This window comes from Alligator mississippiensis, chromosome 7 (assembly GCF_030867095.1).
Source record: "Alligator mississippiensis isolate rAllMis1 chromosome 7, rAllMis1, whole genome shotgun sequence".
Classification (NCBI taxonomy): Eukaryota; Metazoa; Chordata; order Crocodylia; family Alligatoridae; genus Alligator; species Alligator mississippiensis.
This window is the reverse complement of record NC_081830.1, coordinates 18,974,284-18,997,999: the sequence shown is the minus strand read 5'-3', so window position 1 is coordinate 18,997,999 and position 23,716 is coordinate 18,974,284. Positions and strand designations below refer to the sequence as shown.

At 53.1% G+C, this 23,716-nt stretch overlaps 1 protein-coding gene across 2 annotated transcripts; it reads right to left on the bottom strand.

The window, feature by feature from the left end:
• Positions 1-9,190: 9,190 nt before the first annotated feature.
• Positions 9,191-20,286, bottom strand: DOK2 (docking protein 2). Of its 2 annotated transcripts, none has more exons than XM_006258383.4 (5): positions 19,906-20,286; positions 16,540-16,836; positions 15,724-15,841; positions 11,212-11,396; positions 9,191-10,515 (listed from the first exon to the last, which is right to left on the bottom strand). In XM_006258383.4, the coding sequence occupies exons 1-5, from the start codon at positions 19,966-19,968 to the stop codon at positions 9,556-9,558; spliced, it is 1,623 nt and encodes a 540-aa protein (XP_006258445.2). In that variant the 5' UTR covers positions 19,969-20,286; the 3' UTR covers positions 9,191-9,555. The 2 variants fall into 2 exon arrangements, with proteins under 2 accessions (XP_006258445.2, XP_006258446.2); XM_006258384.4 differs by having other exon boundaries at positions 11,212-11,393.
• Between the last annotated feature and the right edge of the window lie 3,430 nt (positions 20,287-23,716).

The window sequence follows — 23,716 nt, the reverse complement described above, 5'->3', positions numbered from 1 at the left end:
GCACCACTCAGAGCCCCACCAGGCCACCCACTCCCAGCAGGGTGCAGTTTTAGGTCATGCCCAGAACCAGGAGCCTCCAAACATCCCCTTAAGCTCTTGCTCCTACCTCCAGGATACTGCACACAACCTTCCAGTCAGGCAATGCCGCTCTGTTTATATAGGTGGCCAGAAATCTAAAATGGCCACTGCAATCAAGCACTTGCTGGCTGCTTGGCTCAGCCCTTAAAGTGGCAGGCACCAACAGTGCCCTGCCACACCCTCCTTTCCACTGTCAGCAGGGGTGGCTGGCCTGCCTCTCAGCCCCTCTCCAAGCCCCTGGACCCTCTGGTCTCACTCTTAGCCCCTCTCTGAGCTCCTAGACCTCTTAGTCCATTCCCCAACCTCCAGAGCTTACCCCCAGCTCAGATATTCAGGCAGTATTTTCCTTCTGCAGGCTTGCTGTCACCCCCCACCCCACCCCACCCCACCCCCACCTGCAGCATGCAGAACAAGAGAGACTCTGGCCCTGTGACTCCAGGCAAGTTATTTCAGTCATTTCTGTCATTTGCACTGATATAAGCAAGCAGAATCTGGTCCATGAATTGAAATTTGCTCTACACCTAGGGCCGTTTGCAGCCAAGACTCGGCTCAGTTTAACTTCTTGGGCCCCTGATACCAGCTCAGCGTGACTGTCCTCTGCTTTCAGCCCAATGAAAGGAAGTTGAAATCCTTGGCAATTAAGCTGTTTCCTGGGAGGCTTTTAAAATCCCCGAACATTTCTATTACTGGTCTTGATAAGGAAGAAAAAAAAAGAATTCCTTCCAAATCAATCAAATCAGGGTCTAGACTCACCATATGCCCACAGTCCTGGGCATGTTGACAAAAAATAAGCCCTGGCTTTGCTTAGAATATGTGGTTCCACTGTAAGTGATTGTCAGTTAACTCTTATTTAAGTCATACCTTTGTAAACGCTGATCTGGGCACTCCACAAAGATTCACTCCTGGACACAAAAGATCAGCAAAGTTTATGGAGCATGTAGATTAGCATTTACGATCATGTACTCAATGCAGGTTGGTCATCAATTATGCTGACTTGCAAGAGAAGTTCAAGTGTCAGTTTAGACCAACCCTCATGTCAGGGGGATAAGGAAGCAGAGACTGGTGGAGCAGGGCAGGGTTACTAAGCTTGCCAGGATGCCACAGCAAATGGGTGCCGGAGAGTAGCACTTGTTCCTGGTTATGTCCACCCCAGACCATACTGCCTTCACCTGATATGGCATTTGTATTTATTGTGTTTGCTCCTCTTCCAGCTAAAATTCAAACCAAAGCCCTGATGATCTACTCTAGCAGCTGAGTTAAAAAGCCAGGTGGAATAGAGCTGGTCTCAGTAAGAAATAATTATCTGATCAATTTGCAGGTACCATAAGTGATGGAAAGACTTCATCAGGGGAAAAATCAGAATAACTGATCCTCTCTATGGTACGCAAGCCTGACACCCACCTGCTGGGTCAACCCTACAGCTGGTAAGAGAAATGAGGGGGCAAGCACAAGGGGAGCAACATACTCTGGGCATGACCTCCATGTGCCAGAGGGTGTCAGACACTGGCAAAAACTGGGGAAATACAGTCTTGATTTAAAAACTGAAAATGGCAGCAGGTCTACTTTGAAACCCTGGTAAGGCCACAAAGGTACGTTTCCTCCTTCCTCCTTGCTGCAGCATTTCCCGCACTTGGCGAGCATGATTGTTGGGGGTCTATTTGTTTTCCAGCCTGTTCAATTCATCGTTTGATAGATAGATTGATATGGAGCTTTAATCAGTGTAATATATAAAGCACTTAATTTGCCTTATTAAAACTGTGCACTCTGGATTCTCAGGATCTAGGAAATTAACTCAAGCACCTCAACGTTTATTTGATTGAAAGAGATTATAAATAATTCATGCCTTTTTTTTAACTTTCTCTCTCTCCCTCTTTTCCTGTAAAGACCTAGTGAGGTACTGGGGGGGAGGCATTCTCCAAAGATGAGTGTCTTGCTTTCTTTCCCACTGATAGCGACTCCAGACAATTCTTGTGACCTATTAGTAGTGTTCCCCTAGGTGCTTGCAGATTGAGCCCTGCTGCCCTGGAGAGGCAGTCTGAGTGCAGGGGTGGGCATCAGCAGTGATGCTGACCCACGGTGGGCAAGTCAATTAAAGTGTTTAGTGTTCATGGCATGTTGTACAGTGAAGGCATTTCAGGGAATGTGGGTTCTGCTCCTGGGAGTACCATAGGAGAAGCTGATAGATGATCTTAGGAAGTCATTCATCCATCTGGGCCCCAGTTCTCTGCCTGTAAAATGGGGATAATTACTCCTCCTTTGTCTGCTTTATTTAAATGAGGACAATCTCAGGCAGATTATGTCTCTCCATATAGGCCTGTAGCACTCTGGGATTGCATCCTGCCTTGGGAATAAGTGCTAAGTGCCACAGGAAAGCAAATAGCTTTAAAAGAAAAGGATCAGCCTTCCATGCCTCAGCTGCTCCATCTGTGCAATGGGGTTATGGTATGCAGCATGCTCTGTACAGTGCTTTCACAGATTCACACAGATTCACAGAAGTTTAGGGCTGGAAGGGACCTTGTGAGATTATCGGGTCCAGGCCCCTGCTCTGGGCAGGAAAGACTGCTGGGGTCAAATAACCCCAGCAAGGTGTGCATCCAGTCTTCTTTTGAAGAGCTGCAGGGTAGGTGCCTGCACCATCCCTATTGGGCCTGGTTTTCCCCTAGGGTGCTTTGGCGAATAGATCTTCACGTAGCCCCTGCCGCTCTCCCCTGATATATTTGTTAGTGGTCACCAAATCCCTACAAAGTCTTCTCTCTTCTAGGCTGAATAGTCCCATATCTGTCAGGTCACCAGTCCCAAGCAAGTGCCAACTGTATTTGTGATTGCCCCCAAGAGACCAGGTACTGGCTGCTTCAAGGGGTGTCTGTGGATAAACTTCAGATATTTCTCTTTTTCCAGCTAGGAAGCACAACTGTAAAAATACTGTGGAGCAGCTAACGTGTCTCAGTTAGTCCCTGAAGCAGCCTAGGCAGAAGGAAATGGGACTTCTTGGGGCTGGACAAAGGCAGGTATTATCAGCCTTCAGCACTATGGCCAGCTCACGTAGGCCGGAGCCTTGACCTGCAGTGGCCTGGAAGGGAGTCCTCCCAAATGGCTATGCAAAGACGACGCTTGTGTCCCGTTGTCCACTGGCACAAAGCGCAATAATCCTATCATGGAAGTGGCTCAGGTTGGCCCTGTTCTACTAATCTCCTCCCAACCCTTGCAGCAGATCTGCTGTTGCCTGCCTACTTCTTGCTAAGAGGGAAGCTACTTGGGGCTGGGATAGCGGGATCCCTCCTACTGCTGCTGCAGTAGGTCCTAGGCTTGGCATCATCCAAGCACTTGGTAGGAGAGGAGAGAAGGCAAGGTGTCCCAGAGGCTGTAGAGCAACCCTGATGCTTTATGTCTGTGCTTGTGAGTGATTATTCCTGTCCATATGGGACAGATGAGCGTTTGGCAGCCTTTCCTGTATCACAGGTCCTAGCTGATCCGGGTGCAATGAGAAGCCAATAGCCTTAAGATGAGACTCCACAAATGACTTGCCCCACTGCTACTGTGGTAAGTTGCCTCATAATTTGGCTTGTTGCTGGAGGCTGATCACAAGGATCTCAAAAATGTGCCAGGAGGAAGGCTGATTATGGCAGGGATTTACTCATATGCCAGGTACCTGTGCCGTGTGTAGCTGCATCTTCATAGGGCTGCAGTATGCACACTTCTGTGTGCACACGTATGTGCTGTATACCTCCGTGCAGTGGCACATACATTCATGGAGCAGCGTGATCCTGGGGCTGTGTACACATGTGGCACTGCACGTGGCTGCTACACTGTGCATCCATGAGGCTTGGACAGGGAGAAAGAGCCTGTGCATTTGTGCAGAAATAAGCGTGCAGGGGAGAAGAAAGGGTGGGGGGAGAGGGGTGTTCAGTTCAACTCAGCTGTGCCTGTGTGCAGCTGGGAAGGAGAGCACCGGGCTGGCCTCGGGCAGTGTTGCAGACACTACAGCATGGCAGGTAGTCGTGAGCCCGTCAGCCCCCTCTGGAGAAGCTGTACAGTACAGTGAGTTGCCTGGCTGCTTGCGGAGGATTTATAGTGTAAGAAATCAATGAGGCAGCCTCATGGGAAGGAACCTAGCAGCTCTGCACTGCCCAGCCTGCCTCCTCCACCAGGATGCAGGCAACCCACCACCATGCCAGCTTCAGCCAGTAGCCAGTACCTGGGGACTGTGAGGATGAGGAATTGAGATGGCAAGGGGCACCCTGAGCATAGAGAATCCCTATGGGAAATTAACCTCATATAGCTAAGGCAGATTGGTGCCACAGCTAGCGTACAAGCTGGGGACCCTGGGCCACCATGGGACTTGGGCAAGGCAATTGCCTTACCTCCGTTTCCCTCTTTTAAAATGAAGGTGCTGGATCCTGGCCCATATCAGACCTGGAGCTGGACCCCTGCGTGTTGGCAGGATGCACTGAGACCCTCAGAGGGAGGGCAGTGTCGAAGCACAGTGCACTATGATTAACCTGCCAGGCTCCTCTACCCAGACTGGCCTCCTCCCTAGGGAACACCCCCTGCCCTCCCAGAGGGCATCGCCGCAGAATTTCTCCAGACCAGCCGAGCTCATCTCCCTCAAATCCCCCTGCAAGCCTGGCTCTCTCCAACACTGCACCTGAGCTGCCTTGCTGCACAAAAGAATCCTCAAGTGAACCCCAAAGACCAAAAGGGGCAGACTGTCCCCTATGGGTAATCGGCAAGAACCTCATTACCCCCTGCAGGGATCCCGCTGCTTCTATTACGATGAGAAATCGAATATGGAACTGCTGGGGAGAGATAAGGGAATCTGTAACAAACGTCTGGGATTGTGCGGCAAGAGAATGAGAGTCCACAGAGCCGTGCCAAGAGCGGGAACCTGCTGACATCCGTAATTTCACCAAGTAAACACAAACAACCCTCAAATAGGGCTGGATGCGCTGCTGGGAGGGGTGCTGGCTGCAGCAAGAGCTTGGGCCCCAGGTCTGCAATAGGGAGGTAAGGAGGAGAGCCAGTGCTCCTGGGCTCTATTCGGGGATATAGGAGAGAGTGTCACCTAGTGATTATAGCATGGAACTGACGCTCGGATCCACTTACTTCTGCTCCCCGTTCTGCTAATGACTGTAGCAGCCTTGTTAGCTCTCTGGAGAGGCCAGTGGTAGGACAATATGAAATTTAGCAGTAATAGGAGCAAGCAGCATGGGCTAAAGCTTGGGCTGGATGAAGGGACCAGCAGCCCCTTTATATGCTGCTGCTTTATATGTTGCTGTTCTGATTCCAGCACATCCCTTGCAGTGCTGGGCAAACAGACTTCTCCCTGCCCCTCTATGCACTGACAGCATCATCCACTGGGCTCTTTATCACCTATGACAATGGGAGAGGCAGCAAGAACCTCCTCAAGCTGTCAGACTGCAGGCTGAGAAAATCCCCTTCTAACTTGAGCATGGTAAGAGCAAAAGATGGAGCATCCCAATGACACTGCTGCCAGACTCATCCCAAGCCTGTTCCAGGCAGGTCCTGCAATCTGCTGCCAGGCCTTCTCATTCACCAGAGGGCATGATCAGAAAGCTGATGCTCTTCTCCCTGTCTCCTGGCTAGAGGATTTGGCTTGCGTGCTTGGTAGCTCAGTGCTTAACGCACTGGTGTTGCAAAGCCAGGGTCATGAGTGCAAGTCTGTCGAAGAGCTGATTATTGTAGTTGCTCAAATTCTATAGCAGTAGACAGCAGCATGAGAACAGGGGCAAATTAATGGCTTTTCATTATCAAAATAGAGGACATATGGCTTTGTGCCTAAAGCACTGTGGCCCTGGAAACCTGGAGTTGACTCCTATCCCTGCCATGGACAGAGCGTGTGATTTTAAGGCAATTCTCCTAGGCTCTGCCTACACTAGATAGTGCTTGACTGCTTCACCTCTATGGTGCAGTTAAAGCTGTATGACCCCCTCGTGTGGGTGAAGATATGTTGGTGTAGATAAATTCATTGGTAGGCTGGTGGAGCTATTCCACTTGCTCTGAGTGTGCGTTAATGAGAACTGCATTGGCAGGTGAGTTGCGCCACTCTGCACTTGCACAGGTGTGACTTCCAGTCTTCACCCCAGCCTTTCTCTCCCCATGCCTTGCTTTCCTATCTCTAAAATGGAGACTGGGATCCTTCCTTTCTCCCACACTTTCTTTTGCCTACTTAGACTGGAAGGCCTATGAGAGGGAACATGGATGACTGGAAGGGATCCCTATAGCTCTTCAGTGCCAGCCCCCCATATTGGACTATGCCATCCCTGACAGACACTTATCTAAGCTGCTCTTAGAAACCTCCAGTGATGAGGGAAGTGGTTGTATATAAAAGCACAGGAAAAAAACTGGCTGAGAGTAAAAGTGGTGTCTCTTTCTGTGAATCATGCCTGCAATGTGAGGGCTCTGGGTCACATGCCTGACCTTCAGCTGAATAAGATATGCCCACCCAGCAGACAGCAGAGACATCACCCATGGGGACAGACCCATTTCCAGCCATTAGTGGAGAGGGGGTGTGCTCAGCTCTCTGCACTCATCCAAAGGCGATTGAAGTCAAGGGGGACAATATTGAAGTCAATGGATTTACTCTGATGTATGCCAGCCAAAGGGGATGGGAAAGAAAAAAGAAGGCAAGAAAATTGCAGGGTGTTGGAGAACAAACCCTGGGGGAAGTGTGGAAATGCAGAGTTAAAAACATAAACAGTGGTGCATAGATGGGAAGCCGGGCATCCCCAGGGAGCCCAGCGCACAAGCACTTCAGAGCACTGCCGACTTCAAACCCAGCGCTTTGTCATTAATTTATCGGAGGGAGGTGGAACATCTGAGGCAGCAACAGTGCTTTGCTCAGGATAGAAGGAGATAGCTACTTAGGGCTGGTGCTTACGTGTGGAGGGGTCGGGGTTGAGAGCCAGGGCACCTGGGTTCTCGTTCCTGTTTAAAAACAAAGTGTGCTTTCCAGCAATTTGAGCAAGTGGGGGCCTAGGGATCCAGGCTCCTGGGTTTTCTTTCCAGGATAAGGAGGAGAGAGTGAATGCAATGGTCAAAGCAAGGACTCCTGGGCTTTATTTGCAGGGTAGGGACAGACACATTAGCCTCGTGATGAGAACAAAGGGACTTGGGAGCAGCGTGTGAGCAGAGCCTCCCACATCCACCCCTCAAAGGTACCAGTAGTTCCCTTCACTCTTTGGCTGCTGCTGCAATCCAAGCATCCAGCAAACAACAGAAGCATGCAGGCTACCCAGGGCACACGCCCTGGCATGGAGGAAAGCAGGAGCCAGGCTGCAGCAGAGGAGCACAGCTCTAAGGCTGACTCACCTGGCAAGCAGGTATCTGAACCTGCCCACTCCAGGCATCATGGGGAGTCACCTCTTCACTCCACCCGCACCGAAGGGACGCAGGTGTGGCTTCTGGTCAGACCAGTCCATGGGCAGAAAGGGCTTAGGGAGCACTGCAGCAGCCAGGCATGGCGAGCTGGATGGCCACGGGGTTTATGTTCAGTTGTTGCCAGGGTTCCTGATTAAAGCCAAGCCCAGGAAATGGGAGCATCTGACCTTTGGCAGCGCCTGGCTTGCTGCTGGCTCACAGAGACCACTGTGAGGGTCAGGCACTATCAATTGATAATCTGGGGCAGAGGTCCTGTTTCGAGCTGAGTGCCTCGCTGCTGCACTGGCCCTATATCCCAGACACGTCCCATTCCTCGGCTTGCTCCTGCTCCCACGTAACACAGCACTCCTAACGCAGCAAAGGTGCCGAGGGATTCTGCAGGACCCCGTGGACCAGATTAGGTTTGCAAATGTCAAAGCCAGGCATATGTCAGGGCTAAAGCCCTGGACCCCAAAATCCCAGGCCTTTTGCTGCCCAGTCCGTGCCTCAGCACCCCCAGAGCTGGGGACTCAGCCCTTTCTGGAGAAAAGGGACAGCCCTGGTGCTCCAACCCACAGCTGATGGTCCCCCTTACTCACTTCCAGGGATGGGGTTCATAGCAGTTCCTAAGACAAACCCAGAGCTGAGTGCTAGTGTCTGCAACCTCGGGTACCCCTCGCATCATTCACGCCACATGCTTTGCCTCCACTGGCCCTTTCCAAACAGCTTGTTCAGGGAATTCTGTGGGTTTCTTTCCCCTGCCCCTCCTTCCTTACTTCCCTCCCAATTTTGGTCCTGAAGCTCATGGCTAATCGTGTTATCTGGAGCCCTGCTGCAGCAACAGCGCAGTCCTCTTCCCCACGCTGCTGGGCCGAGCCCCGTACCACAGGCCAACAGTGCCCTCCAGTGGGAGCCAGTCGGGATGGCTACTCATACGCTGCCAACTTGCAAAGGACACTGTGGGCTGAGATGCGACTCACCAAAGTGCCTAGGAGAAGGGGTAGGCTGAGCACCAGCTTTCTTCTGGCTGCTCCCTTGCCCTCTGCCTACAGACATACATCTGGGTAAAGTATATGTTCGGTGTGTCTGAGGCACCTGGTTTCACCTCTAGCCCCAGCAGTTCCAGTGCTCAGAACCCATGGGGCTTTGTGTTCAAGTTGAACTTGAGCCTTGGCATGCAATTTGGGGCACAGGTTACTGGGAAGTGAGGGCACCCCTGTATTGGGAATGCAGGTAAGACAAGCACTTGCCTGGGATGGTTCAGGTAACGGTGAGCCTGCCTGGAGCAACAGGGTGCACCTATTCTAGGGCTCTATGTTTGCTTTGCTTTGGTCCTCCCTGCCAGACACAATGAGGCAACCTGTTCTGGGATTCACCCTGCAGGTGCAGATGCACCCATTGGAGCAGCCAGATACAGGTTGCACAGATAGGTTTCACCCAGCCCTGCTTGAGCCAGCAACCCACTTAGCAGCCCCATGGTGTCAGCACTGTCATTGCACCGAATCCTCTCCTGCCATCACCGTCCCAGCAGAGATGTCCCTGACTTGCTCTGCAGGGAGCCATACCTATGTGGACCTTGAGCCAACCCATCTGAGCCACTCCAGCTCACACAGGCCTGATGGGCCTGCCTCTCTCTATCACTTTCAACTCTTTTCCCCTGAACCTCCGTGCACAGGATAACTGGGGAGGCCTGTGATGCCACCTGACAGCCGGGGCTGTAATGAGGGAAGAAGGCTGATTTACAAGCTGTGTTTAATAGAGGTGCCTGGAAAAGGGATGGAGATTACTAGGATCTGAGAGGGTTGTTATATGTTAGCTGCCACCTGTGTGCTCAGTCCTGTACTCAGTAAGGCATGGTCCCTGCCCTTAATACGCAGTAAAGGGCACTAGGACCATGCCCCTCTGCTGCAGAGCCAGGCCTTCAGTCACTAGTGAGATAAGTTTGGCAGCCTCAACTTTCCCCTTGAGGACCATGTACAAAGCAAAGGCTCGGAAGAATGCCACCGTCAGGCCCTCGCCGGAGCTGCGGAGCTGGCACCACTGGAGGGCAGGGACAAGTGAAACCTGGGAAGTCTCTGCTCCCTTCTCTCCTCTCTCCTTTCACTGCAAGTTCTTTTTTTTGGTGAACCTCAGGACCACATTGTCATAGTCGGTGTCCGCAAGCCACTCCTTCCCCTGCCCTGGGACCTGGCGCATGCTGGACACAGCCCTCTTGGGCACTGAGTAGTCATCCTGCTGGGAGCTGTAGGGGTACTCGTGGCCAGTGGGGTCCTCTGCCATTGCCTGCAGCTTCCAGGCCTCGCCTTTGACCTCCTCAGGTTCGTCATACACCGTGTGGAGAGACAAACCCTCCGGCTCGTCGTAGATGTGGTCAGGCTTGGCGCTGGCAGGGGGCACAGGCGGCGTGATCTGGCTCTTCCCACTGGCCTCCTTGATGCTGTGGTACAGTGGGTACAGGGGGGGTTTTGATGTCTTCTCCAAGCTGCTGAGGAAGCTGTTGAAGTCAGAACCCATAAAGGACTTGGCAATGGTGTCAAAGGGCACAGCATAGTCTGAATCCGGGGCCCCTCTCCCCTGAGTCCCCTTGTTCTTGGCTGCACTGGGGCGACCGGGGTCTGTCCACTGGAGGGTGTCACATGGCTCTGAGTAGGGGCTCTCAGCCTCCATGTGTGGGACGAAGCCGCCCTTGGTCTCCCCAGTGAAAGAGCCACTGTTGGTAGACTTCACGCACTTCCCCTTGCTTGGCTTCTCTTCCCAGTTGAACTCTGAGGAGAGGCACTTGATGCTGCCTGAAGGGTGGAGCCAGGGCCCCCCCGGTGCCTTGGCTTTGTCGCTGGCAGACCTCTCCTCACTATTCTTGGTCCGGCTCAGGGTGCGGATGGGAGCCCATGAGGCGTCTTCAGGGGGGCCGGGCCCTTGCAAGTCATCCATCCCATAGGCCTTCTGTGCATCGATGGCTAACTCAATGACCTGGAAGATCTCATTGCCCTGCCTGGTCTCAAATTCGAAGTTGCCTTCCCCAGATGCACACCTCCGTCCGGCTTCAAAGGAGAATGTCACCTGGTTTGGGGAGAGTCAAAGAGGGGGTCACACTCCCAATACTGGAGATGCACCCCTCACGCACACTGTGGATAACAACCTACAGCTGCACCAGTTAGCTGGAGGGAGACAGGCCTGTGCTAGGGATCTGCGGGTCCCAATGCAGACCAGCTGAAGGTTGATACTCATTTACATTCTGCTTTCCCCCCAGAGCCCTATTTGTGCCATGCAAGTGGGTTTCTCACATCTCTGCCTGTGGTATTTCTTGCCAAGAAAGCTGTCCCTGCCTGCCTTGGCATAACCCCTGCAAGAGGAACAGGAGTGATCTGATACAGACTGGGGCCCAGTCTCATTGCTGGTGTTCAAGCAGTGTTTGTGGGGACATCACAGCTTCCCCCACCACTAGCAGCTGTAGGAAGCAGTGTGGGTGGGCTGTCTCATCCCATCTTAGCCATTTTTGCTTGCAAGAGCAGTGGCTGAGGAGGGGACAAGCCAACGAGACCAGTGCCAGGCTCTGCCCACATGAAGCACTGGAGGCAGCGAGAAGGAGCACTGGCTCTGGCGCAAAGCACTCCCAGACACTCCAGCTCAGCCACTCGGACTGGAAGGTATTTGAGTGTTGACTCCTCTCCCACTTGAGGCCCTGATCCTCATGCTGCCCCCACAAACCCAACACCTAAGCACTATCCCTCCTTGCCCCCAGTCCATGCGGGTTACCTTATCCCGCCCGAATCTCCGCAGGAGCTTGTACGGCCAGGTGTAGAGGACACTCCCCGTCTCATCATCCTGCAGCTCCAGGGCATCATCCGTGGCCCTCAGGAGGAAACTGCCCCAGAGGTTGCAGCGCTCTGAGGACTCGGTGGCCCGTATGATCACACTGAACTCCCTTGTGGCACCTGCTGCTGCAAAGGAACACGTATGAAGCATGACACTGCCAGTGCAACTCAGCACTGCATAGGATGTGGGCTCCCCAAGCTCCCGATCATGCAGCCAGAGGACAAATACCATCCATCACATCTCCTGCTAATGTTGTAGGATGGAGGCAAGGGGAGCAGATTACCCTCAGGCCTGGCTGTGCTCTGTGGGAGGCATCTGGACCAAGCTGGGCTCAACACAGCACTCAGGGCACCCAGTCCAGTGCTTCGGGGGAAGCAGGGACCTTTCAGTGGAAAACCAGCTGCCTAGATTCCTCCTGTCCTCCATGTGCCCACTGCCCCTGCTTGGGTGCACATGATCTGCCTGCAGCAGTAGCTCTACTCTGTACCCCACTTGACCCGCTGCAGCACAGCTGGCAGAGCGCAAAGCGACTATCATGGCATTTCCTCCCAACACCCACCACATCCTTCCGGTCCCTGCCAGGGCTCCCTCCAGGCACAGCAGATTCAAAGGCTCCTGCCACCAGCCCACTTGATGTCCTGGAAAGCCTCTCTGCAGGTGCTGTAATGACAGCAAGGCCTCTCTGCAAGGTCAGTGGAGCTGGAGGCCCCTCTCACTGAGCGACTGAAGCAGAGGAAACTTCGGAAGAATACTTGTTGTAAGGGCTGACACTGACTCATCCTGACTCACCGCTGCTCCCAAGGCAATCCCATGGGGTAATAGCCCCGGTGTGATGGTGAAGCAGGCTACCAGGGGTGCTAAACCCTGGGGTCTGATCCCAATTCCAGCTTAGGCAATTCCCTTCCCAGGCTCCCTGCATTCCCCCAAAAGGTCTAAGGCGCTGCGTGCTGTTACTGCACTTCCAGTACCCAGCTGCAGGTTCTGCCCCAGAGGGGGCTGCATTTAAAAGGGAGAATCCAGTGACAAGTTTGCCAAGAGCTTGGGGATGCTTGGACATGAAAAACCCTGAGAAGACAGCCAAGAGGGCAAAACCAGGGTGAGCCGCCTGTCTCTCCAAAGCCCTGTCTAATGCCTTCCACCTAGGAGCAAGCCCGGCATCCCCATGCCAGATTCAACATCTCTCTTTATCCAGTCATGTTAATGACAACTCCATGAAAGAGCAGAGCAACAGGCCACACAACCAAGGTCTGTTCCCACCTCCCCATAGCCTCTTGCCACCTCCATTCAGCCCGGTGCAGGCCTAGCACCGGCAGCGCTTTGCCGCAAGCTGTGTTCCAGCTCATTCCCCTTCTGGCTTATCTGCTCCCTGCCAGGCACCCCTCCCTGCTTTCCTCAGCCCTATCTGGATGTGGGAGGCTGCCTGCTGGCTGATGGCATCACAGATAAGCAGCCTCCAGATGCAGAATTGAGGATATTCCTCTCCTTTGGAGGGGGAACTGAAAAAGCAACTCCCTGCTTGAGACAGAGACAGGATGGAAGGAGATGAAAGAAAGAGGTGCAGGTTGGATGGAGGCCTTGGGCCTGATTCCCCCTTAGGGTTGCCCCTGGCATGGATTGGTCCCACTGCTCTCATTTATCTGCATTGAACTCCTGCATGCAAGAGACTTTCACTGCATGTCTGAGAGGGAGCGTTCCTGTGAGCTGCGCATGCTTGTGTCCGGGGGTGTGTGCAGTTGTGTAAGTGTGCCCATGTACATGATCCGTGAGTGTGTGCAGTGCTTCCTATGCACACGTGAGTGTGAGTGAGCCATTAGCTGGGCATGCCTGTCAGTACAGGCCACCCGGGGTGCCCCTCTGCAGGGCAGGCATTGATTTTCTTCCGCCAGGCAGCAGGCAGGCTGTGCCCTGTGACAAAGTTATTCTCCACTCCTGGCTCTCTCACTAAATTGGTCCTGAAAAGTGTCCCTACGTCTGCTGCAGAGGCTGCCACTGCATAGGGAGCTTTGTTCATTAGCAGGCAGGAAGCTTGCAGCAAGTCACTGTTTGCGTGAGCTGGTGAAGTGACCCCAGGCCGAGAGTGCAGCAAGCTGCTGTTGTGGTTGTAGACAGAACCATCTGCCCCGCTAGTAGCACTCAGGACAGACGCAAACCAAGGGGTACAGAGGTTGGAACGAAAAAAAGAGAAGCCCCTCTGGTTACTGCATTTCCTCCCCTGGCATCAGAGCCTCCCTATGCTCTTTGCGGGGGCGGCTCTGTCTCCTTACGCCATTGCACAAACAAGATGCAGAGCAGTGAATCAGCAGCACGCCCAAGGACCTGACCCTCCCACCTGCCTACACATCCAGCCCGACCCTCCTGCCAGCTGGGCTGCTTGGCATGCAGAGGGAACAGCTCGGTGCAAAGTATTGTGGGACTGAGAGCATGAGATCACTGCCTTGAGTCACTACCCAGAGCAGCACGACCAAGAAGTGGAGCTGTCTTGGGAAATAGTGTCCGACTGATAAAGTGGCTGAATGCTATGGACAGCTGGGAGTGGCCAGTTATCGAAATGAAATGCTGATCTGCCAAACCACAGCAGGAAGAGCACAAGGGCTATTTGTGAAATGAGATTTCCATGACGTTTTTTACAAACAGCAGGGCCAGGCTATCATTGCAGCCATTTTCAAATGCACAATTAGCAGCATTGTTTAAAAGCAGGGAAGGCACCTAGTCTGAATGGTGCACCGAGAGGGGCTGTCCTCTGCTCCCTCTCCCTCTCTGGTTCAAGTGAGACGGCAAGGTGGGCCATGGGACTGCTCTTTCTTGATGTCGAAGACTGCAGCTCCTCTCTCTGTTGGGCCTCATCTATGCACACACATGGTTCCAGTGCTATATCACATGTTGTGGCTTTAAAGTCATCCCTCAGCTCTCAGGCACATCACAGTCAGAGCATGGCCAAATTGGGCAGATGCCCGGGGCTCAGAAAGAAAGGGGGCCTGAAAATAGCATTTTTTTCCATTGTCCAATTATTATTATCATTGTCTCTGGCAAAGGGGGGCCCAATACTAAAAGTTCGCCCGAGGCCACCAGGAGTGTAGGTGCAGTACTGATCACAGTTTGTGGCTCAGAGTATCTGGGCTCCACCACCCTGCACCTTCTCCAGTCACTTGCACAAGGGCAAATTGAGTACAGAAACCCAAGGCTGTGACTGGCAAGGGCCAAGCTTCCAGCTGGTGTCCAGGCTGAAACCAACTGCAGTTACTGAAACCAGCTGGAGCGCTGGCTCTGCAGCTCACAATGTGCTAGCAACAGCTGTGCTGGCAATCAAAGAGAACGATGCTGTGCAATGGGGATCCAGCTCTATGGCAGCTAAAACATATTCAACACTGTCCCCCTAGCCAGGATAACTCCTGGGAGGAAAGAAAGGAGCAAATGAGGGGTGCCTGGAGACCAAGTACATCACACAGCCTGATGGGGAAGCACTATTACCCTGGGAATCATTGCATCCATTTTATTTGTTCCTGTTAAGGACCAGCAGAAGCATGGTCAGTCTGGTACAGGAGTTCACTGCTGCTCTCTAGACCCACTGGTTGTAGCTTTGCTCCCATGCACTAGTGACTGGGAGAAGATGTCTCTGGAGAGTAGGCTCATGCTGGATTGTATTTAGAGAAGGGTCTGAAGGGAGCCCTGCCCTGTGGTCTGACCTGGGGGAAAGGTCAGCGGGTGGAGAACTACAGTGCAGGAGAGCATGGAAAAAAGGTGGAAGCAGCTGGCAAGCAGGGCCCAGTGCAAGACAACAGCCTGATCCAGAACAGGGAAGTCCATAGGAATCTTTCCCAGATGGGTGATGAATCAGGTTCATGGTGCTCTGGGTGACTGAACTCTCAGCCTGCGGCTAGCAAGAGGTTGAAGGTTACCCCGGGGTCCTATGATTCCCAGCAGCTTCTGTGAGGTCTGCAGTTCTATAAATGGCCCATGGGCCATTTATAGATGAGTCACACCCCCCTGTGGTTTCGGAGTCTAACATCCTGCAGTCCCCTGGTGCCCCCTTTTCCTCTCCGCCTCTCTGAAAGAACAAAGCTAACCACTTGAATCACTTTGCCGGGGCTCCGTCTCTGCCTGCATTGCCTTTGCCCTGCCATGTCTGCTCATCTAGCTAGCTAGATAGTGTCACCATATGCCATTTTTCTGTATAAATGTCACTCTGCACAGCCAACTGTGTGTCTTTTAGTCTAAGGCAGATTTGCCTATTCATCTGTCTTTCTTGCACACGGCCAAGTCTGTCTTAATACCTGCCGAGCTGTCTTGCTCCCAACCTGTGTCCCTGTGAACTCCCGGAGCCAGGCCTGTGGTGTTCGTGCCTACCACCAGAAATCAGTTCGGTTCAGGGATAAGGAAAGAAACCAATTTTCTCCACTCTAACACACACACGCACTCGTGCAGCTCCTGGCCAGAGTCTCTCCTTGCTCCTACCTTTGGCTCTGGAGCTGTACAGTGAGTTCTCCTCCATGGACAGGGTGCAGGCAGTGGATGGCAGGGATCCCAGGTGGCTGTCCTTCCCCCCTGCTGCCATCTGCTCATCCCTGTTCCTCTGCAATGCCAAGGGAAGAGCAGCGGGTGAGCGACCGCAGCCCAGACTCCAGCCAGGCTTGGACCTGCTGTGAGCTGTCTCCTCCCCCACACTAAGACTCGGCAAGCAGAACTGCAAAAGAGGAGCCCCCCCTGCTTAGCTGCAGCTTCGTGCTCCAGCACAAGAGGCCCCTGGGTCCCCACGCTGGGCTGGCCGGGCTCCCAGCACACTCCAGGCAAAATAGGGACTGGAGACTGTAGGAAAGAGACTCCAGGGAGCTGGCCACAGAGAGCAGCATTGCGCACTGAGAACTGCGTGCGCTGGGTCAGGCCAGGCCCAAGCTCAGCACTATGGAGCTACAAAGGGTGGGGAGGAAGAGGACACATGCCTTGGGCCCTCCGCCTTCCCTGACATCCTTCAGCACCCAACTCCATGGGGCCCCCAGCTCATCCGGAGTCTTCTCCATGCCCCAAGTAACCCCAGATGCCAGCAAGCTGGGGATACCTTTGCTCCCTTGAATCTCTGTTCTCTGCTGCTCAGCCTGCTAATGAACCCCTTGCTGCCTTAGGCTCCTCCATCCCAGATCCTTGGCATCCCAGCCTGCCAAGGGCCCCGCTCCCAGCTCCTCCACTCCAGTCTCTTGCCCTCTGCATCCCTCTGTCCCCAAGCCCTTGACACCCAACTCTCCACCCCAACCCTCCCCTCTCCACCAGTCTTACCGGGAAGGCCAGCTCACAGAGCTTGTTGATCCAGTCAGCCACCTCCATGCTCTCTGCTGCCAGCAGGTAGCACTTCTCCGTGGTCTCCACAAGGAAGGGGGTGGTCTCCTTGGGGCTGCTGGCATCACTGTTGGCCTCCACCACATGCACACAATCGCTCAGCTTGATGAGCTTCTTGCTGCTCTCGCCCTTCTTCAGCTTCTCGGGGGCAGGTGGGCCTGAGCCCTCGAAGAGCTCCAGGCGGGTAGAAGAGCAGGCCGTCTCCCGGTACAGCACACCCCAGAACTTTCTCCATTTCTAACAGAGTGGGAAGAAGCAAAAGGAAGAGAGCAAGATGTGTATCAGTCAGCTCCATGTTTTCTATCAGGTTTGTTCCTCATTCTAGCCCCAAGCTGTGCTGTGGGGAGGGGTGCCAGCTGGGGAAATAGGCTGGTCTGAACTAAAGAGGAAAAGAAAACTGCTCCCACTGACATAGTAAAAATGCTTCAAGTTACAATCGGCTGGGAAATAAACTTCCACCAGCTACCGGGCTGAGCTGGGTGCAGTCTTTCAGCCTGGTGTCATAAAGATCAGGCTAGATCATCTCATGGTTCCTTCGGGCATTAGAAGCCATGTGGCACATTAGGGAACATGGCAGGTACCTGAAAGATGCGTGTTTGGCAGGCAGTTTTCAGAACATGCCTCTGCTCTGCCGGTAGATTCACTGAAATCAGCAAATTTCTGTGCAGAGTTTTGCTTTCGGTGAACCAAGATTTTGTAATGGAAAAACAGCCTTCTAGAAAGTATGTGGCTGCTCTGACTTGGGGCTTCACTGATGCATGGCTGTCGGATGCTCTGCAGCAGTACAGACAGACATACTGCCATATGAAAGCTGTTCTTATCCTGATTTAATCTACAGACGCTTGCATTTTGGGCCGTCGCTCAAAGAAACACCAGCGCTGTCAGGGCTGTCTGTGCGCTGACTTTAAAATAGCTCTGTCATAAGTGCTGCTGCCCAAGTGATGCATGCAGAGATGGGACAACCACTTTTTTGCCAGGTCCTGCGACAACCTTCCTGCTCTGGAGGCCAGTTCTACCCTAACAGCATGATCAAAGGTGCCAAGGCACCTTCTGCTCTTGGCCAGCTGGACAGATCTTGGACAGACCTTGGCCAATTGGACGGATCTTGGCCTTTTGTGTGAACACACCTCCTGAGTGATCCTGCTGAAGACAACTGCAACAAGCACATGCTGTGTGCTACACAGCTTCCCGTGCTGCCTGCTCAGCTCTCCTGCAGTGTCACCATGTGCTTGGGTTACGCTTTCATGGGGGAGAGGCTGCCTCATGTTATACCTCCCCAGCAGCAGAAGTGTGATGGTTATCTGGTATCCTGCTTGCTTTGCTGATGTGACACCCATCTGCCCCACCTGTCTGGCCCAGTACTCAGGATGGGGGGAACACGGAATGGGTGGAGTGACAGAAATTACAAGGGCTGCTCACATGCATGTTTGCAAGCTAAGGAGACATGCTCTGCTATTACCCTGCCTTGCACTGGCATTCACAGGGTTAGATACACGCACATGTGCCTTCATTCCTGGAGTCAGTTTTATGTGCTGATTTGGTGCTGAATGGCATCTTTTGCTTATTTAGATAACTGAAGCAAAAGCCAAATGAGCTTCCAGTCATTGCTACTCCCCCCCAGCCCTGGCCAGGAGGACCTTGGAGTTAATGCAGCATCTCCAGCCCCATTCAGGCTGCCAACATGAGGGTTAACTTGGACCATGCCCTTATTTTGTGACATGGGTACTTGAGTGCAAGGATCTGGATCAAGACTCCCCTCCCTCACAATCCCTTGCAGGCAAACAGGGAGCAAAACTTCTCCAGGATCCTTGCCTAACTGGTTGCTCCCCACACAGGCCAGGCTGCATCAGCTGATCTAAAGGAGAAAGAGGCCCCTTGTAGTTCATTGCCCCTTGAGCCATCTGTTCCCCAGCTGGGGTAGCTGAAAAGCACAAGGGGTCTAATTCACTGCCTTCTGCCTTCCAATGCAAAGCAGAAGTAATGGAGGTGATACCTGGGCCAAAGAAAGGGGAAGCTGAAGCTCCGAACTCTGCCTCTTTTACCCTGCTGCCAAGACGCACACGGGATAACCAGACACTGCTTACTGCTGAGAGTGAGACTGGCACTCAGCTCTATCCATCAGGGGTGTTTTCTACTTTTTATCAACTGATGATTTAGCTCTGGGGCCTGTCTGGACCTGGGCCCAAGATACAAAACTTGCCACCGGTCCTGTACTGCCTGGGAGCCTGCAGGGGTATTGGAGCCACAACCCCAGTGAGGACCTGTCCCTATTCACCCCAGCATGGGTACGCAGCTGCCTGATGTGTCTCTATGTTCTTGTCTGAAAGGTCAGCCTCCCCAGCTCAGGGCAAGAAGTTTCACTGCAGCTGGAGATTATTTCCGTTTTTGGCCTGGCCACTGCGGCCCAGAGCAACCTTTCCACGACCTAGCGCGTGCTGCAAGAAGGTGAAAGACAGCAGTCGGGGTGTTCAGCTTGAAGAGGAGCTCTTGGCAACACATGCCTGGCTCAAATCCAGCCAACAATCTCTTGAGACCCATCCAGCTAGCTCCGCTGGAAGCAAGGAGACCCCTGCAATGGTGCAGGGTGGGGCTGAACCAGGGAAGTACAGTACAGAGGAGATGGGGAGCAAGGGCCTCCGAACTGCTGCACCAAAGGCTGTGAGTGGTAGACTTGTGGGGTGGGGGTATCTCCCCTGGAGTGAGGACCATCAACCTGAACCCTACCCTCCAGGGGCCACAGACCATCTCTCCGTCTGCCTGGGGAGCCTTGGGCTGAACCTGCACAGAGCTGAGGAGCTGCTTATGCCAGGCTGCCATGGCAAGAGTCACAGGGCTTCCCACAAGGGGAAGCAAGAGTTATTCTCCCAAGTCACAGGGCTCCCCACAAGGGGAAGCAAGATCCCACCGACACCCTGCTGTAACCTGGCTAGTCACCAGTTCAGCAGAAGCCAGAATAACCAGGGCAGACAGAAGGGCACCTCAAGAAGCTGCAACTGGGCAAGGGATCCCATAGATTGGCTGTGGGGGGAGCTCATAGGGCTGGAGATGCATCTCCTAAGGGAGTCCCATGCCTGGCACAAGTAAAGCCCCTGGAAAATCAGCCAGATTCGCTGACTCCAGGGAGATTCCCTGCCCGGATGCTGAAGACAGGGCACCATGGGGGCAGCCCAGTTCTCAAGGGACAAGGTGGAGCACAAGGGGTTGTCTGCATGGAGGATGGAGGAAGCCAGGGGTCCAGGCTAGGCTTGGGACCCCCAGCCAGAGGCCCACTGCTCCTCTGCCCTGTGATCACCCCCTGGTCCTTACCTTCCCGAAGGTCTGCTGCTGTTGGAGGTAGAGCAAGCCCCGCTTTACAACCACCTCATCCATTTTCCAGCCACGGGCATCCTCTCTGCACCCCACTGCCCTGCACACCTCTCCCCCCTGCCACCACCTGCTTCTCGTTCAGCCCTATCTGCTCTCCACCCGGCCTCACATTTTTCACGTACCACACACAACCCCGTCCACTCTGCTCTGTGCCCCAGTCTGGTCCTGGATCCCACCCCAGCTATTTAACTCTTTCCCTCCCCAATGTCTGCCTCCTTCTGTCTGAGAGGCTGGGCTGAGCTGACTTCCTATCTTGCTTTCCAACCACGTGACCTGTGGTTGCCTTTTTTTTTTCCCCTCAACATCTACATTTCACACTTTGGCTTCCTGTGCTCATGATCTTACCAAAAAGGGCAGCTGCAGGCGCTGTGCTCAGCGGGGATATTTCTAGACAGCCACAGAGCCTGTAGGCCAACACCCCTGTGTGCACGAACTGGACTCAGCAAGTGTACGCACCGATAACTTCACAGAAACAGTATGCACCGGTAGCACATGCTGGCCACCTCACAGGGATGACACACACTGATAGCACACGCTGACAGCTTCACAGAGATGACACACACTGATAGCATACACTGACAGCCTCACAGAGCTGGCACACTTGCACATGCTGACAGCCTTGTATGCTGATTGTGCTCACCAACAAACACACACAGACTGCACACACCAATTACATGCATAGACATGCTCATAGTCTGGCACACACCAATCGTGCATGCTGACAGATGTACAGGTGCGTGCACACCCTGACACACATACAGATTGTACCCAAAGACTATCAGCACCGAGTGTGCACTCAGCCTGCCCTTGTTTCCACCTAGGTTCAGATCCAGAAGACCCCCAAAACATGGCATTTGTGAGACTGCTGGCTTGTGCTGGGATCTCTGCCTGTCTTTTGCATGGCTTGATTCTTTGCTCATGAATTCTGATGAAACAGCCATCCTGTCCCTGCAGACAGAACTTCGAGGAAGGGAAATTAGGTGATTTCAGGGAAATGAGGACCTACAGCTTCCAAGTCACATGGTAAATAGTGTCAGGTTTAGTCACAAGAGGCCTCGGAAGAGAAGACAAGCTGTGTATGTCTGAGAGGATGAGACGTTAGTGAATGGGGTGCTGAGTCACTTGGTGGCTGGGTGCTGTGGCTTCACACCCTGAAATCATACCTTCAGACAATGGGCAGGGACTCAGCTGTACCTGAGGGGCTGGAGACTCCTGGGGGAAATCCAAGGGGGCAGGTGCATGCATCAGCTTGCTGCATGCAACTTGCTCACTCTGGAAAACAGAACTGAGTTGAACACTATGAAGAAGTCAGGGAACTGGCCACCTTCCTGCACAGGGAAGGTGTGAGCAGCAGCAGGCACCAAGCACTTTCTGCAAACCAGGCAGCTTTTCTGGGTGAAACCTCAGTGTTGTTGGGCAGCAGCTCTGCGCTGAGCTGCAGCTCAAGGCCTAGTTAAACACTCCCTGGTGACCTCCTCATTGCTCTGCTCCTCTCCACGTGACCAGCAATTATGCTGCTTCATGGTTACACAGCAGCTCTCTCCCACAAGCACCCCACAGTACTTTGCACAAGATACAGGCAGGGATTGTTTTGCCCATCATTGAAATAGTCCCCTCAAGGCAGGATGCAGCTGCTGCTTCACTGCAGCATGGCATCACTACACCGCAATTCAGGGCAGCAAGCTGAGAGGGATCCTAGATCCAACTGAAACCACTGGGGGTATTTAACATGAAGGAATATGATATTTCCCCTGCTGGGGTTTTGGCTAACACACCACAGTTACACAGACCAGATTCTGAGGTCAGTTATGCCAGCATAAGTTTGGAGTGGCTCTATCCACTTCAGGGAGGTTATGCTGTATGTGCACTGGTGCAGCTGAGATGTGTCTCTGGACTCTTCGAGGAGGTATGGCATGATCGTGACTGCTCTGGACTGCAGTCTTAGGATGGCTCAGAGATGGCTGCAGAGAAATTTGAAATGGGTACAAAGGAACCTGATAATGAAATCACTGCACTGGAAGGCAAACTGAGGGTTTATTTAGAGAGATGTTTGGAGACAGGGTTTCTCTTTCCATTGCTTCACTGACGTACTGGGCACCCAAAGAATAGGATCCATACTTGTTCACCAGCAAGTTCAGACAGCGGGTATCAGAGCCAGGGCTTTCTGAGCTTCTCTGAGCTATTCTGATTGCATCCCCTTCCTGGCATATTGAGGCTTGTAGGACTATCCAAGCCAAGCTTCCTCCATGGGCTCGTCACTGGAGGGGCAGCAGGTCTGAACCATCTCGGAAGCAGGCTGCACATACGGGAGGGGCCTGAGCTGTACGCTCTCACTTGCAGGTTGGGCAGCCGGGGCACATTGCTGGCAGGCCTCTGGTCTGAGACAGGAAGCTCCCGGGGTGCAGGTGGTCGAAGTGTTCCAATCACGATCATGGGTACTCGAAATCCCTCTGAACTCCCTGGGAGCTCAGGCAGCTGGAAAGAGTTGGGGGCACGTCCTCTCACCCCCCGGACAGACGGCCAAGATGAGCCAAGCTGGGTCTTCTTCCCTGGCATGCTGGTGAATGCCGGGAATATCTACCTGATGCTCTCTTTCATAGCACAGAGGCTATTCCAGGCTGCTGGGGGCCCTGCGTGCATAGATCTCTCCCTAACCCCAGCAGCCTGCCCTTGTGCCCCCAAGGGAAGTGATGTCAGACAAGAAATGGTGCGGACACCTGCACAGTTCACGCGATCACCTTGACTGTTACACCACAATGCGTGTAGCCACTTCCAGCCAATCAGGAGGCCCAAATTCTGAATATTCCAAACCCACCATGTACGCAGGGTTGGAGGGGGTTGAAGAAAGGAATTAGCCCTGCAGTATTGGCACAGTCCATTCAAACTTGGGACACAGATCAAGACAGGGGCAGGGATGGGAGACCTCAGCATCAGGACAGAGTCTCCAAGCCAGGTCTGAATGTGAATGATCCCAAGCTTCAAGGGTCCCTGGAACCAGCATCCTGGGTTGGCTTGTTGGAGCCTTCAGATCCAGATGTGAGCGTCTCTGAGGTTTGGCTCTAATACTGCAGTCCCATCCCACTGCTAGCTCAAGCTAAATTATATTAAATTATTGCATTTGTATTATTTTCATCGCTTAATTTTTAGTCATGAGGCTGACAACAATAATGTACCATATTTGCACAATAATAGAGACCAGAGGAAACCAAAGTCCCTGCCCAGAAATGCAGACAATCCCAGAAAATAAGCAATATACAAAGCCGACAGAGTAAAGAGGGAAAACATACAGCCAAACGATCCATGCATTTTCCTGCCTCCGCAGGCATGATGTCCTGAACCAGTCCCCAGGACTTGGGAAAGAAAATCTCCCAAGCCTGCAGTGTTACACACATGCCCACGTGTGGTTTGCAAAGGGCTGCTCTTTGCAAAGGGTCCCAATGGAAGGCACTGGAGCCTGGGAGCTGTAAGGAACCACTGGGCAGTCACGTTCACTCTCTACTCAAAGCAGCCAGGGATAAAACTCCTTGGAAGCTTTTAAAAGATAAATGAGTGCCAGGCTCTTCTCTACCCGGAAACAGGCTGTTATTTATACCCACGCTGCAGATAGGATGCAAATGGTTACAGGTCTCAGAGGAAGCCAATTTAACAGCTAATCATTTTCTTTCCTTGAGTGCTTACAAGCCAAAGGCAGCTTCCTCTAAACAGGGAAATGCACCCCGAGACAGAGGGTGAGAAAAGGCCTATGGCCCAC

Coding starts and splice junctions, on each gene's coding strand:
- DOK2 (XM_006258383.4), bottom strand. CDS start 19,968: ATGGATGAGGTGGTTGTAAAGCGGGGCTTGCTCTACCTCCAACAGCAG. Junction 11,397..15,723: donor GTACAGCTCCAGAGCCAAAG/GTAGGAGCAAGG, acceptor GTTCCTTTGCAG/CAGCAGGTGCCACAAGGGAG. Junction 10,516..11,211: donor GGAGATTCGGGCGGGATAAG/GTAACCCGCATG, acceptor TCCCCAAACCAG/GTGACATTCTCCTTTGAAGC.